The sequence below is a fragment of the Carcharhinus amblyrhynchos genome, unplaced genomic scaffold (genome assembly GCF_965287045.1).
Source record: "Carcharhinus amblyrhynchos unplaced genomic scaffold, sCarAmb.v2.hapA scaffold_75, whole genome shotgun sequence".
Lineage (NCBI taxonomy): Eukaryota > Metazoa > Chordata > Chondrichthyes > Carcharhiniformes > Carcharhinidae > Carcharhinus > Carcharhinus amblyrhynchos.
The window spans coordinates 87,786-104,391 of NW_027649815.1; the positions used below are offsets into that span (position 1 = coordinate 87,786).

Here is a 16,606-nt window from a genome sequence, read left to right on the forward strand (position 1 = left end):
CACACCATATTTATTAATGCAAAGAGATTGTTTTATAATTGTAAATTGCGCTGGGTTTGGTTTTACATTTTGATGTCAAATAGGTAAGACATTCATTTGTCAAGAGCTGGTATATAAAGAGGGCAAGGAAATGAGAAAGAGGGTGGAATTGTTCAGCGTTAAAGCTATTTGATGATTGACTGCATTGTTATTTTCCAGTCTCGGCAATTGCAGGTAACTTTATTGTGTGCATTTGCAGCGTACAGGTGGACTTTGCTGCATTGGAAAGGCCACAGGTAGATTGTGATTGTGTTTTTTGAAGACTTGGCTATTTGTGGATTATTTTGAGTTAGGTACAAGACCATAAGAAATAGGAACAAGAGGAAGCCATTCAGTCCCTTGAGCCTGCTCTGCCATTCAACAGGATCATGGCTGATCTGACACATTCCTCAGGTCCACTTTCCTGTCCTTTCCCCATAAGCTTCCATTCTCTTACTGATCAAAAATCTATCTCAGCCTTAAATTCACACAAGAACCATGCCCACAACTCTGTGGCAAGGAGTTCCCAAGACTCTGAACCCTGAGAGAAGAAATTCCTTGTCATTTCAGTCTTAAATTGGGGTACCTTTATTTTGAGACTATTCCCTCTGGTCCTGGATTCTCCCATGAGGGGAAACATCCTCTCAGCAATTACCCTGTTCAAACCCCCTAAGAATCCGATATACTTCAATGAGATTACCTCTCATTCTTCTAAATTGCCATGGGTCCCAACCTGTTTAACATTTCCTCATAAGACAATCCCTCCATCCTGGGGATCATCCAAATGAATTTTCTCTGAACTGTCTCCAATGAAATAATACCTTTCCTTAAATAAGGGGACCAAAATTGCTCACAGTGCTCCACGAGTGTTTGCAAAGCAAAAATATTCAATGTACAGTGACCATTTTAGATATTAAGGGTTGTTGAACTGGGATTCCTGAGGCAATTTAGAAAGCTGCTGCATGTTTGAATATAGTATCATCAGTATCATCACATCTCACACTTCACTGTACTTATGTTGTTTCTGTAGCAGCTGTATGCCAAATAGAATTCACAACCTTGGGCTGCAAAAAACTAGCTGAACTAATTGGCATCTTGTCAAGTTCCTTCTTCCAATCCTTTGTTTGGCACAGTATGTGTGAGTGCTTTTTCCTCCAGGCAATTGTTGGAGATAAACTTCAATTTTAACTGGGCATGAAATGTAAATCAACAGTCTAGCTATCCAGTTTACACCTTGCCTCATCTTCAGTGGAATGGAAAATCAAGCATGGGGCAGGATTTTCCAGCCACGCTTGCCCCAAGATGGGAAAATCCTGCCCGAGGTCAATGGACCTTTGCCCCCACCACCCACCCCCCTGCTACAATTCCTGTGTGGTGGGCGGGACAGGAAAATTTCACCCATGGCGTCTACTAACTGGCGGCTGATCCTTTTCTTTCCATTCCAAGCCCTGGCCAAGAGCAGAATTTGACCCCTTTCCGATATGTCAAAGCAGAAATTAATCGTGTACCATGTGGCACATCAAAATGACCATCAATAAGAGTAAGAATCCGATATGCTTCAATGAGATCACCTCTCATTCTTCTAAATTCCAATGAGTAGAGTCCTAACCTGTTTATCCTTTCCTCATAAGACAATCCCTCCATCCCGGGGATCATCCTAGTGAACTTTCTCTGAACTGGCCCTGATTAAGTAATATCTTTTCTTAAATAAGGGGACCAAAACTGCTCACAGTGCTCCATGTGTGTTTGCAAAGCAAAAATATTCCATGTACAGCAACCATTGCAGATATTAGTTGTCTTTTACCCCTTTCCTAATATTTACTGCGTTCACAACACGACATTGCGCTCACAACTTCTTGGGGGACTGGTTCAGTGCAGTAACCGCCACAATAATCCTCTGCTCAAAGTGGATCATCAATATCAGACAGCTAACTGTGAGAGGTAACGAATGAGTGATTCTATTTCCCCCAATTGCGAGCTACCACTTGAAAATATATTAACGTGACAGCTGCTCAGGTGTTCTTTAGTGGAAGGTAAGGCTATCAGATACAGCAGAAAAAAAAGCAACAGCAACAATTTTTTTTCTGCCACTAAAACATTTGACTGCCATCATGCCAATGATATGATGAGTTCACTTTCTTCTGATATAAAAGCAGCTTTTAGGAGGCGTACCGATCTGCAGTTGGCTTAGTTTTTTTAAAAATGGAGGAAATGCTGGGGTTACTTATGTATAAAACCTTTTTCTGCCTTCCATTAGGCAACCCCTTTTATTTTGTACAAAGCAATGAGATAAACACAGCAGATGCGCCGGCTGCCACGAACACTACATTTGCACTAGCTGCTACAATTGAAGCCTCCTCCTTAGGTGAAAATTTAGCCCACTGTTCTTCAACAGTATTAAATGGGAAAAAAAATAGCGACTCAACGTAAATGGGGATGAATTAGTTACAGACAGTAGTAATCATGATTTTATGAGATAAAGCTACTCAATGGAGAATGGATAAGTAGATGAGTGAGAGTTCCAAAATGTAAAAAAACACACAATGCAGCAATCCTTTTACTGGCAATGCTCATCAACATACCAGAACCGTTTTGTTTGCCTTCTGAAAAATAGATTAACCAATAGGGGTGGTTAAACATAATTAACTACTGTACGTTTAGTACTCATCAAATCATTTAAAAGTTTCCGCCTTCGCACAAATGCTTTAAAAATAACTCAACTGTTAATTTTAAGGCGTACACACAACTTCTTCGCTGATGTTATATAAGCAACTCACACGAGAAACTCTCACCTGGCAATGCACTGGATCTGGACATATTCAAGATTATATATATTTTATAAAAATGTACCAAGCAAAATCAGAAATGCATTCATTCAAAGTATTATTAAACATGCACTGCAGATCGTAATTAACCAAAAAAGCAACTATTTGATCAAAACAATGAGATGGCAATTTAAAAAGATTAAATCAATAATCCTCTTTAAAATTGTTTCTGCTAGATGCCACTTTAGTTTCAAAATTTGATTTAATCTTTTTACGTCAGGTCATCCTGCATTGCTTTCCAGAGATTCAGCACTTGACTCCTTCATTAATTTGAGAAAAGTGTTCCAGAAATCTTGGTTCTGTTGTTTTTTACCCCATAAAAAGCAAACGTGTTATTTTAAAAACTACTGGAAAGTTCTTGTGAATCGGGAAGCTAGATGGCCATTCTCTTGAAGTTACTTGTGTTATTGTTAAGCTGATTATACAAAGGTGGTACACAGGCATCTGTCGTGACATCCTAAAATTCCTGTCCAGACTAGGCGTCATTCCAACCTTGGCTATCCGAGGCCCAGCAATTGGCCTCAGTGCCTCTGGCTAAGATGACGGAATGGGGAGGGAAGGGTAGTGGCGATGGCAAGGGAAAACAAAAATCAGTCAGAGTTATCCAATCCTGATCACTGGTCATGCATGGCTAAGAATGCAATTGTGGAGACATTGGGTGGAATTATCCAGCCCCAGAGTGGCAGGTTTTCCCCACGGCGAAAGTGGCTTGCTTTCAGCTGCCAGCGAGATCTTTTGGTCTCACCAAAGTCAGTGGCAATTTACATTCCTCGCCCATGCCTGCTCTGGGTCAACTTTGACAGAACTGGAAGATTCAGCTGGCAGGAAGAACTGGAGGATTCTGCCCATGAGCGAGTTTAAGCTTGGGCTTGATTCTAACAACAAATAACTTGTTGGTAGGCGATAACAGTGGTATTATCATTATAGTAACTTCATTGCGGTGTTAATGTAAGCCTACTTGTCACACTAATAAATAAACTTTAAAACTTAGACTATTAATCCAGAAATCCAGCTTATGTTCTGGGGACCCGGGTTTGAATCCACCATGGCACATGGTGGAATTTGAATTCAACAAAAAAATTAAGAATCTACTGATGACTATGAAACCATTGTCGATTGTTGGAAAAACCCATCTGGTTCACTAATGCCCTTTAGGGAAAGAAATCTGCCATCCTTACCCGGTCTGGCCTACATGTGACTCCAGAACCATAGCAATATCACTGACCCTCAACTGCCCTCCAGGGACAACTAGGGATGACAATAAATGCTGGCCAGCTAGCGACGCCCAAATCCCATGAGTGAATTAAAAAAAAATCAGACTCTGATATATATGGGAAAGTGGGGCACGGGGAAGTCGGGGGACGAGGGTGGTGAAGAAACATCATGATGTCCTACTGACTTCAACAGTAAGACATCATTTATCAATATATTAAATTCTGTTTCCCACTTGACAGCCATACAGAAATGCCAGCAGTCAGTAGATGCACCATTTGCAGCTCTTCAGATACTGAAGCAGTCCAGTGTCCATATGCAGCAAGACCTGGGTAACATCCAGGCTTGGGCTGCTGAGTGGTAAGTAACATTTGTGCCACACAATTGCCAGGCAATGACCATCTTCAACAAAAGAGAATCTAACTAGATCCCCATGAAAAGCAATGGCATTGCTATCACTGAATCCCAACAATTAGTGACCTGGGGTTACCATTGCCTAGAAACAAAACTGCACCAGCCATATAAATAGTGTGGCTGCAAGAGCAGGTCAGATGCTTGGAATTCTGTGGTGTGCGACTCACCTCCTGACTCCCAAACCTTGTCCACCATCCACAAGGCGCAAGTCCTTGATTATGCTGGCTGCTTTTCTGAGGCAGAAGGAAGTGTAGACAGGGTCAATGGATGGGAGGCTGGTTCGCGTGATGGACTGGGCTGCTTTCACAACTCTTTATTTATCCTTTATTTTTGGTATCAAATAACTTGTTAGGATGCCTGCCAGGGTCTCCTATCCACTCCAAAAGGCATTATTATCCAAATTGTCAGGCTATTATTTTCAATCTAAACTAAAAATGTATTCACTACTTCAGCATAAGTGTATTGTTTGTAAAATAAAAAGGTTTCTATTAAGTGTATACTTGATAAGATAAAACAGTCCAAGACTGGGTAAAATATCTTCAGAGCCTCAGGTGACTGACTTTGTGGACTTTGCACGTTCTCCCTGTGTCTGTGTGGATTTCCTCCCACATTCTGAACAATGTGCTGGTTAGGTGCACTGGCCCTTCATGTCCTGAGATGTTTAGGTCAGAATAATAGTCATGATAAATGTGGGGGGTGACAGGGATAGGGCAGGAGAGAAGGCTAGTAAGACACTTTGTCAGAGAGTTGGTGCAGATTTAATGGGCCACATGGCCTCCTTCTGCACTGTGCGTATTCTATGATTCTAAGTCAGGATGTGATGGGATACTCTCCATTTGCCTTGATGAATGCAGTTCCAACAACACTCAGGGAGTTTGACACCATCCAGGACAAAGCAGCCTGTTTGATTGATACTTCATCCACCATCTTCAATGTTAGCTTCCTCCACCACTGACACACAGTAGCAGCAGTGTGTACCATTTACAAGATGCACTACAGCAACTCAGCAAGGCTCCTTCGACAGCACCTTCCAAATCTGCAATCTCTACCAACTGGAAGGATAAGAGCAGCAGATGCCAAGTGCAACCTGCAAGTTCCCCCTCTAAGTCATACATCAGCCTGACTTGGAATTGTACTGCCATTCCTTCATGGCTGCTAGGTCAAAATACCAGAACTTTCTCTCTAATAGCCTTGTGGTTGTTCCCACATTACATGGATTTCAGCAGTTTAAGAACGTGGTTCACCACCCTTCTCAAAGGAAAATAAGATGGGGCAACAAATGCTAGCCCAACCAGCAAAGCCCACACCCTGTGGAAAAAAAAAACAGATAAAAGGGAAGTTTGGGTTTGCTGGGATGGATTCAGAGTCTCGTCTTGTGACTAAATTTAACCCTCTTGATCCACTCCTCTCAGGAGCAGTGTAATAGCAACTATAAGAATAATCAGGGACATTTAGCAACCTATTTACTTAGAACACCAATAAAATCCCTACAGTACAGAAAGGGGCCAATTGGCACATGGGTCCTGTACCGACAGCATCCCACCCAGGTCCTATCCCCCATGTCACGAAAGGGCAATTTAGCATGGCCAATCAACCTAACGTCACATCTTATGGGAGGAAACTAGCGCAAATCCATGCAGACATAGGGAAAATTTGTAATATCCACACAGAGAGTGGCCAAAGGCTGGAATCGAACCTGGTTCCCTGGCGCTGTGAGGCAGCAGTGCTAACCACTGTGCCACAAATGCCAAGTTAAAGAGGAATGTGGAGAAAGGAGTGGAAGTGGGGGGAGCTGTAAGGGCTAAAATTTCAGAAATAAGGAGTCTTTTTCAAGTTCTGCAGAACTTAATGGAAGAACTGGATTGAAATTTGTGGACGCGATTACTGGCCATGAGAGTATCTAAACCTCCCACCACTTCTCCCAATCTTCCTCCCAAGATGCAGACCTTTTGCATTGTACTATAAATAGATGGCCCTTCATAAGATGATAAGATTTAGGAGCAGAATTAAGCCATTTGGCCTATTGAGTTTGCTCCACCTTTCGATGATAGCTGATAAGTTTCTCAACCCCATTCTCCTGCCTGTTCCCCATAACTTTTGATCCTCTTCACCTAAATATTCTATAGGGAGAACAGATGTTCTATGTTGGAAGGAATAGCAAATTCAGAGCATCAGTCAAACCAGACTACCTCAAACAGATCCAAGAATAAGGGCGCCTGACTGCCCTTTCTGCTGGAGAATGACTTATCTCACCAAGAGGGAAAACTTAAAAAAAAGGGAGTTGGGGGACGCGGGGGGAAGCCTAGCTTGGATTAATTCAAACCAGTTTCTCAATGAGTTATTGAAAAACAGCTTTGTTATTCCCCAAAAAATTGATGGTCTTGTCATAATTTTGTGCCATAGGCACTGCACTGCAAGGTGGCTTGGGACGGGTTGGGTTTTTAATCCGTTGTTACTACTGGATCACTTTTCATCAGATTCAGAAGCCGCAAATTGGCACTGAGCTACAGTCTCCTCAAATCTCAGCAATTGCACCTCGCCAGGTCTGCACTGCATACATTTACTAAGCAAATGGCCGGGAGGGATCAGATGCTGCTTTGTTGGTTTTGACCTGCACAAAAGATCACGTGAGGGGGAAACAAGAAAATAAAAACCTAAACAATTATTTACCACTTTCACGTTTGATGACTGTGGACCGGAGAAAAGTGAAAAAGGAAGGATGAAAAATGAGTAAAAATCAAACAGAAAGACAGTCAATCAGTAAATATGTTTGAAATAAATTGAATTATAAACTAGAATATACTGGTTAACCAATCGACAAAGTTAGAGGAAATAAACAAACAAAACTCAATAAAGCAAGTGACAAAAATTAAAGTAAAATATATTAGGATGTGGGTACAAGTGATGATTTAAGATTCTCTGCTACACCAATGTTTTTACACAACTTCAACGAGAATGTTGAAATTATTTGCTGAGGAATTATAGTCCCACGAGTATAATTTTGTGATTTCCACTTTTCAGATTTTTCTCAACTCACTTATTAGTCCTGAGCCATAATACACAGCTACTTACTTGTTCCATCTTCTGTGACCATGCCCAAGCCTTCAGCCTTGTTCTGTCTTTCAAAAGCATTGAGATCCAGAACACTGCAAGCAAATAAATTCCATAGCCAATTAAATGTAGAACTTAAAAGTTAACAACTTCTTGTTTACCTGACATTTCAACATATCAAAGTCTAACGGGATGGCAAAACATTTGAAGATTTCATTATTTTGTAGTTCCCGCTCATGACCTGGCCTTGCCCTCTCCTATTGCAGTTTTTCTATTCATCGCAATATAAGCAAGAGGCATAAAAATAGAACAAAGAAAAGTACAGCACAGGAACAGGTCCTTTAGCCCTCCAAGCCTATGATGATCATGATGCCCTAACTAACCCAAAAGAAAGACTTCTGGCCTTATTCAGTTCACATCTCTTTATTCCCTCCCTATTCACGTACCCATCCAAAAGTCTCTTAGATGTTGCTAATGCGCCTGCTTCCACCACCTCCTCTGGCAGCGCGTTCCAGGCATCCGTCACTCGTGTGAAAAACTTCCCTTAAGTTTTCCCCCTCTCATCCTGAACCTGTGCCCCCTTATAATTGATACTTCCACCGTGGGGAAAAAGCCTCTGACCCTCCAACCCTCATAATTTTGTAGACCTTCATCAGGTCTCCCCTCAGCCTCTGTCTTTCCAGAGAAAATGGTGCTAGTTTATTCAACCTCTCCTCATAGCCAATGCCCCCGAGACCAGGTAACATCCTGGGGAACCTTCTTGGCACCTATATAGTTTCAGATTAATATCTGAAGCAGAGGATGATACCGGCTAGTGGGGGAGAGCCCGCTGTAGCGGAGTCAGTCCTCAATTGGTTTAGCTAAGAGCAAGCATAGACGTAAGCAAGGTTCCCCGTGGATGAGTAGTAACCTGGAAGTTCCTTCGTAGACAGCAGGTAAGTGTGTTCCTTTGAGATACCATGCATGCAAAGTTGCGTGAATAAACCTCAGAGACCTGTTCACTGAAATAAAATCACGTTCCACATTACAATGAAGAAATGAGAAGTAAATGCTGTGTTGTAAAGAATAGTTCTACAAAATAAGAAATGTGTTGTATCTAATTCCAGATAAATTCTTATTTTCTAATGCAACCATTGTAAACCTACATTACGTGGAGCCTCCTCCTTGGTTAGTTGTCCACCACTACTCATGCCTGGATGTGGCAGGACTACAGAACTTTTGGTAGCAGGATTATTAAATTCTGTCTATAGAACTCTGTTCTCATTGTTTAGTGTGTATGCAGTCATATGCTGCATCTTCAGAAAGTTGGCAGCTCCTTTTTATTAGATATGCTGGTACAGCTCTTGACATGTTCTCCTCTCCTCTCCTCATTGAATCAGGATTGGACAGTAAAACGTTGAATACATGTGCAAAAGAATCGTTTTATTGACGACAGACATGTTCTTATTAAAGATTTTAGGGAAGAAGTTAAATGGATCATGTGCATCAAATTTCAAATCTACAGATGGAGTGGCTGGGAAGCAGTGGAATCACCTGTGCTGCTTCTTCTCTGGAAGGCCCACCAAACCACACACCAATCAGGCACTGCAGAGGCCAGCAGCAGGCCTTCCCTTGGAATCAAGGCCCTTGAGGCGGAGGTCTCCCCTACCTGCCTCTGTGTGCTCAGCAGCGCCTCTGGACGGTTATTGCTGGAGGCACTGGCTCCGCCGTCTGCAGAGCAATCCATGCCACAGGTAAGTCACAGGGGTGGAGGGGGAGGGTGCAGGTGGTTTCACAGGAGGCGGGTGGCAGGGAGGTGGTTTTTAGAATCCCCTTCCCCCCACAACCTGTCAGTCATTAGTCAGGTATTGAGTATCTTTAATCGAGTGTCCTTCACTCCCACTCCCCAGATGGCAAGCAGCTGGCACAGGTGTACCTGTTGCATGCCACATTTTGAGAAGCCTGCCTGAAGCTGATTAAGACCAGTGGTGGTGGAATGAGGCCCTCAAGTGGTCAATAATTGGACATTTAAGGGCCTAAGTTGGCAGTGTGGGCAGGAATGTTGGCCATGGGGGTCTTCCCACCCACAAATTAATTTTGGCCGGGATGAACTCCCTGTACGCCACCATCCCAACAAACTATATGCACTTCTGCCTCTGAGCTTGCCAACAGCAAGAGCTGTGCCACCCTAGATCTCCCAGAGTTTTAATGCTCAAATCCTGTTGATATGATCAAAAACACTACAAAGGTTTATTTTATTTGTTAGTCACAAGTAGGCTTATATTAACACTGTAATGAAGTTACTGTGAAAATTCTAGGGACCACACTCTGGCGCCTGTTTGGATACACTGAGGGAGAATTTAGCACGGCCAATGCACCTAACCAGCATGATTTTTGGACCGTGGGAGGAAATCGGAGCACCTGGAGGAAACCCGGGGAGAACGTGGAAACTCTGCATAGACAGTGACCCAAACAGGGAATCAAACCCGGGTCCTTGGCGCCGTGAGGCAGCAGCGCGAACCACTGTGCCGCCCTGCTAGAATGCATACAGTTAGTAAGTGCCAGTGAAACCAATCCTTGTATCTACAGGTACACAACGAGATTGGCAGCATATATTAATGATGCTCATATTGTAGCAATTGTTGCTGAATGTCAAAACTGTCTAACAACATTTCCGAGAGGGAAGGAGCCTTGTTAGTCTTCATGTCCCTACCCAACATAATGATGGATGACAGTACGGAGAAACTTGCTATTTCTCCAGCGCACAAATAGACATGTTCAAGCTCTTATTGATTAGCAAGAATAGCACTCATCAGATGTGATTCAAATCCACATCCAGCATGGTGCTCATTAAATAACACTACAATCATAGAATGAGTGGGACGATTGCCGAGGCAAATCAAAACTTACTGTAGGATACACTGATAGAATTATTTCCTATAGTTAAAATTCTGGCTAGGAATTCATGGCATTCTGGATATCTGTCCTGGCAACATACAAGCTTAAATGAAGTACTTATCTCTTTATCTATTTTGCTCTATACACTGTGAATTAAAAATTATACATTAATGTTAAATGCAAGAGCAGTTTTGCACTGATCTTAATTATTTCTTCCTCACATTATTACTGCACTTTGCTGATACTCAGACTTCCTCCTTCTCCCATTTCTCACAGTTACACAATGTGAAAAAGGACTTTTTTATTTATTCACAAGTAGGCTGACAATTACACTGCAATGAAAAATCTCCAAGTCGCCACACTCTGGCGCCTGTTTGGGTACACTGAGGGAGAATTTATCATGACCAATGCACCTAATCAGCACGTCTTACAGACTGTGGGAGAGAACTGGAGCATCTGGAGAAAACCCTTGCCAGTCTGAGTCTACAAAGGTAATTTTAACCCCATGTTGCTTGTGTGTTAACGTTGATTGAGAAGGAAGATTGCTTTATAATCTCAAACCCATGCCAATCAGGGATGAAAAGAGGCAGAGAAGGGGCCAACAGCTCCCTGGAGGTGGGTTCCCCATTTAAATGAGGTGGACCGCTCACACTTACACTTTTGCTGGGTTTCTCAGGCTTGGGAAAACCTGGCAGCTCAAGGGAGGAGAGGACAGCTTTGAGGAATACATAAGAATCTTCACAGCATAGCCACCTACCAAGCTACCTTCTTCCCTGCCTTCCAAAAACATCTACCACAACTGAATCAGGGATCAAATGCTTTCCTTCCACAAGGTCAGGACCCTATTTCCACATTCCCTTCTTATGTAGCAGCAAGTTTGCAATCTTCCCCCTCTGGCCTCCTCAGCCCAGAGAAGAAACTGGAAACTTCTGTCAGGCTCTATCAATTGATCTTGATAAACAATCATCTGTCCCATTAATTGGCTAGACATCACTTGTGGGCAGGGTAGCTCTTCTGACCCCGATCCTGCTTCGGAAAAGTGACAAACTGGCATGCTGAATGATGCTGTGAATTTTCACACCCACCCACCTCTGTACTCACCCCCACTTGGGGCAAAACCTCAGCTCAATGAAAACTTCAAATCTAGTTTGACTCCTTTCTGTTCCAGTAGGAATCATCCCAGTATCTCAAATCTCTCCTAATAAATTTCCATGTCAGCACCTTTCTGGTTCTCGTGTTATAGCATAACAACATGACATTATCTCAGCACAAGTCTATCTTTTCAGGGTGTAACAAAAATGGCAAAATGAGAGCAACCCCACCTGAACCTAATAACTGGACATTAGTTTGGTCAGTGACTTATGCTGATAATGGTTTGACCAAATTGATAACCTTGAATACATTCTTGTACGCTGGGGATAAAATTGAAGCCTTGCTACATTATAACGTGCACGGTATCCCCTGCAAAATCACAGAAATTAACCCCAGAAACCCACTCACCTGCAGGTTTGCATGAGAACTTGCACACTTTGGAAGAAACCAATGTCCTTTTTCTCTTTCAGGTAGTCCAGCATTTTCTAAACAAACAGTACAACACTTTAATGTTCTGAATACTTAATATACAAATGTTTGACGCAACTCAACAGGCATGGTTAGTAAGTTTGCAGATGACACCAAGATTGGTGGCATAGTGGACAGTGAAGGAGGTTATCTAGGATTGCAACGGGATCTTGATCAATTGGGCCAGTGGGCCAAAATGTGAGGCGATGCATTTTGTTAGATCGAATCAGGGCAGGATCTACTCAGTTAATGGTAGGGCATATGGGAGAGTTATAGAACAAAGAGATCTAGCTGTACAGTTACATAGTTTAAGGCCACACTTGGAATACTGTGTACAGTTCTGGTCACCCTATCATAGAATGGATATTATTAAACGAGAGAGCGTGCAGAAAAGATTTACTAAGATGCTCCCGGGATTTGATGGCTTGAGTTATAAGGAGAGTTTGACAGACTGGGATCTTTTTCCCTGAAGCATAGGAGGCTTAAGTGTGATCTTACAGAGGTCAATAAAATAATGAGGGGCATAGATATGGTAGATACTTATCATCTTTTCCCAAAAGTAGGGGAGTCTAAAACTAGAGGGCATAGTTTAAAGGTGAGTGGGGAGAGATACAAAAGGGTCCAGAGGGGCAATTTTTTCACACAGAGGGTGGTGAGTGTCTGGAACAAGCTGCCAGAGCAGCAGCAGAGGCAGGTACAAGTTTTTCTTTTAAAAAGCATTTAGACAGTTACCTGGGTAAGATGGGTATCGAGGAATATGGACCAAATGCAAGCAATTGGGACTAGCTTAGGGGTTAAAAACTGGGTGGCATGGAAAAGTTGGGCTGCAGGGCCTGTTTCCATGTTGTAAACCTCTAACTTGTACCACGATGTAGCCATCGGGTTGGAAACACATTTCTGGAATAAAATACAATTAGCAACAATACAATGGACAATTATATAGTTTCTTGGTTATCTTAATTTTTTTTATTCATGGGACATGCTGCTGGCTAGCATTTATTGTGCATTCCTAGTTGCCCTCGCAACTAAGTGGCTTGCTAGGCTATTTCAGAGGACAGTTGAGAGTCAACCACTGGAATCACACGTAGGCCATACCCGGGTAAGGACGGCAGGTTTCCTTCCCTAAAGGACATTAGTGAGCCAGATGGGTTTTTACGACAATGGATAATGATTTCATGGTCATCAGTAGATTTTTAATTCCAGTTTTTTTTTTAACTGAATTCAAATTCTATCAACTGCCATGGTGGGATTTGAATCTGGGTCCCAGAATGTGAGCTGAGTTTCTGGATTAATAGTCTAGTGATAATACCACTAGGCCATCGCACCCCCCCACCTTGATTGTACAACTGCGGATGTATCTTTCTTATATCACAATTAACCGCATACATATTTTACCTCTTTTATAAATTAACTATAAATAGATAAATGCGAGGTGATGCATTTTGGTACATTGAACCAGGCAGGATTTACTCAGTCAATGGTAGGGCGTTGAGCAGAGTTACAGAACAAAGAGATCTAGGGGTACACGTTCATAGTTCCTTGCAAGTGGAGTCACAGGTGGACAGGGTGGTGAAGAAAGCCTTCAGCATTTCATTAGTCAGAACACTGAATACAGGAGTGGGGACATCTTGTTAAAGTTGTACAAGACATTGGTAAGGCCATACTTGGAATACTGTGTGCAGTTCTGGTCATGCTATAAACCTCTATGACCCTATAAGTGCAAAAAATGCACTTTTATGATACATAAAGTGCTGGAAAATCTCAGTAGGTCTGACAGCATCTGTGGAGAGAGAATAAAGCCAACATTTCGATTCTGGTTGATCCTTCGTCAGAGCAAAGTTTTATGATAATGTACAAGTTATATTCAGCACAAAAATATTGAATAAGGCAATAATATTTACATATCACAAATTTTACCTGTTGAACCTCACAGTTACCGCCATTCAGAATGGAAATACCCAGTTTCAGGGTTGAGGAAACCATTGTGCCTGGCTCACCTGAAATGAGAAATAGAAAACTATTAGTAAAAGAGACATCTGCTGCTTTTTCAATAAAATAACAACCGAATCTGAAGTGATTGCTGTTAAAGTGCAAGTTTCAGTTTAATATCTTAATTGCCTTTTCGTAAAGTTACCTCTTGTAAGGTAAAATAGGCAGCAACCCCACTGAACCTACTGATTGGGCTTTAGTTTGGTCGATGACTTATGCTGATAATGGTTTGACTAAATTGATAACCTCGTGTACAGAACATTCTTGTACGCTGAGGATCAAATTAAAAGCTCGCTACAGTATAATGTGACTGAAACCCCAAGGTATGTTATAGTATTATGAAGTCAGACCAGACCCCCAGCAATGTTTCAATTTTGGCATAAGTGTGAGAGAAGGATTGTTTTGCCCCAGGAGTAATTTCACTCTCAAATTAGGGATCCTTTTTCAAAACAAGCTTTATTCATAACACAGTTTAAATATAATTCTTACAAAATGAAACAGCTTAATACAACAGCTGAACAATCTTTAAACATAAACAGATATAATTTCTAACTTATCACTATTTCAGTTCCAAATAAACAGGTATTATAGACTTAAGCTAAATATAGTCAGCAATCACAAATATACTTGCTATGAGTGTAGACAGCCTTGGAGTTTTCAGTACTATATAGAGCTTTTAAGAGTTTGTAAAACCCTCCTAACATCAACCAGAACCACCAACCTCCAACCCCCTTTTTTGCACTAAGTATGTTTCCTTCTGCACATCAACCATATTATCATATTACCCTGTCAATCTAATCTGAAATCCCAGGGCAATTTAAGTAAACGAAAGTGCATTAACAAGGCCATTATATTCCCCTGGCTGTGGAGTCAGGAGGAAGAGGAGTATTTTTTCTGACATCACTTTAAATAGTCCTCCCAATCATTGCATCTCCTGCTCCTAACTCATTTACCCTAACTCCTGTGCCATTCCAATAGAAAGAACTGGATGAACAAGATGTGGCTTAAACTTGTACAGCATGAGATTCACTCTGCAGGAACCCATCATTCTTATGCAGGTAATGTAAAGGTCAGATGAGTATGTTGACACCTTTTACTCTTGGTCTTCTAGCACATGCTACAGGTTAGACATTACCTTGATGAAATTGAAGAAAAAAGACATATCTTAAAATTCATACGCTTTAAAATCTGTACCTTTGCAAGCGCTTATCATTTGCAGAACCATCTCAGCAGCTCCGCGGCTGTGCAACCTGGATTGCTGGTACAGGAGTCTTTGCTTCTCCATCTCCTTTTCCTAAGAGGAGATTGCAATGGCATGAGTTTTCTCAGTCTAGTACGAAGAAAATACTAATTCTCTTGTAGTCCCTGTAGCCTAACTCATTGTTAATTACAAGACAATGAATGAATTATTAACGTGTTCAAATCTTCAGTAGCTTAGCAGTGATGCAGATGAAGTGGAGGTGTATGCTGCAAATCTACTGCGCTACTGTAACATCATTTAGGGTTATATGAACTAAACAAGGCTTCTGAGCTCTTGCATTTCCTTGGAGCAATACCTGCTCTCTTTCTGTTTGCATGCTCTCACAGCTCTGGTTATCACCCCCTCACAGCTTTTGCAGCAAAACCCCACCCCACCCTTCAGCCCTTGCAACACCTTCCTGCTCTCTCAGCCCCTTTTTTCCATATTCATTCATGGGAAATGGGCTTTGCTGGCTGGGCCAGAATTCATTGCCAGCCCCCTAGTCGCCCTTGAACTGAGTGGCTTGCTAAGCCATTTCAGAGGGTGGCTGAGAGTCAACCACATTGCTGTGGTTCTGGAGTCACATGTAGGCCAGACCAGGAAAGGATGGCATATTTTCCTAAAGGACATTAGTGAACCAGGTTTTTCTGACAATCAACAATGGTTTCATGGTCATCAGTAGATTCTTAATTCCAGATATTTTTATTGAATTCAAATTCCACCTCTGGCAGGATTTGAATCTGGGTCCCCAGAACATTGACTGAGTTTCTGGGTTAACAGTCTAGCGATAATACCACTAGGCCACCCCAAGTCAGAATGTCTCTCGAGCTTCTCTGCAAGAGTTGGTCCCGCACACGGATGCCTGTTAGTGTATTGGAAAACAAGAGAATAGCAGAGATACTTATTAAGTATTTTGCTGTGTTTTTTGCAGAGGGCACTGACAATACAGGAGAACTGAAAGAGTGTGTGGAAGAGCCACTGCTGGAGATAAATATTCAATAGAATGTTTTATAGAAGAAGTTATCAGAAATAAAAAAGTCGTTAGGTAAAGATCATATACATCCAAGGAGCTGTGTGGAGGAGATATTGGGGGCATTAACAGAACAAAAACTTTCTTACAGGACACTTGCTCAGAAGGGAAAATATAGGTATTTTGGTCTTACGTGTGTGGTGCTTAACCCTTTAGAATCCATAACGCAGAATGAATGACTCAACATGTTCTAAGACTATAGGATATTGGAGAAGTGGGACATTTGGCCCATCAAGTCTGTTCTGCCATTCAATTATATTGTAATCCTCAACTCCACTTTCTCACCTTATCCCCATAACCCTCGATTCCCTTACTAATTAAAAATCTGCTTGCTAAGTTAGGCATATGCATAAAAGTGAGTTACATTCGACTAATTTAAATTATTTTTCT

The 16,606-nt window shown here is 41.8% G+C and overlaps 1 protein-coding gene across 11 annotated transcripts in view; it reads right to left on the reverse strand.

Moving 5' to 3' along the window:
• The window catches only part of LOC145337795 (ryanodine receptor 1-like), a 448,949-nt gene that overhangs the window by 73,342 nt on the left and 359,001 nt on the right, over nucleotides 1-16,606 (reverse strand). For 4 of the 11 annotated variants that reach the window (XM_080182646.1, XM_080182640.1, XM_080182638.1 and 1 more), the window contains 6 exons: nucleotides 15,141-15,240; nucleotides 13,875-13,954; nucleotides 11,898-11,974; nucleotides 7,542-7,615; nucleotides 7,140-7,157; nucleotides 2,601-2,621 (listed from right to left, as the gene is read on the reverse strand). In XM_080182646.1, the coding sequence (XP_080038772.1) occupies nucleotides 2,601-2,621; nucleotides 7,140-7,157; nucleotides 7,542-7,615; nucleotides 11,898-11,974; nucleotides 13,875-13,954; nucleotides 15,141-15,240 (370 nt within the window). The remainder of the gene's footprint in view (nucleotides 1-2,600; nucleotides 2,622-7,139; nucleotides 7,158-7,541; nucleotides 7,616-11,897; nucleotides 11,975-13,874; nucleotides 13,955-15,140; nucleotides 15,241-16,606) is intronic. The other 7 variants (XM_080182647.1, XM_080182645.1, XM_080182642.1 and 4 more) reach the window with 2 other exon arrangements.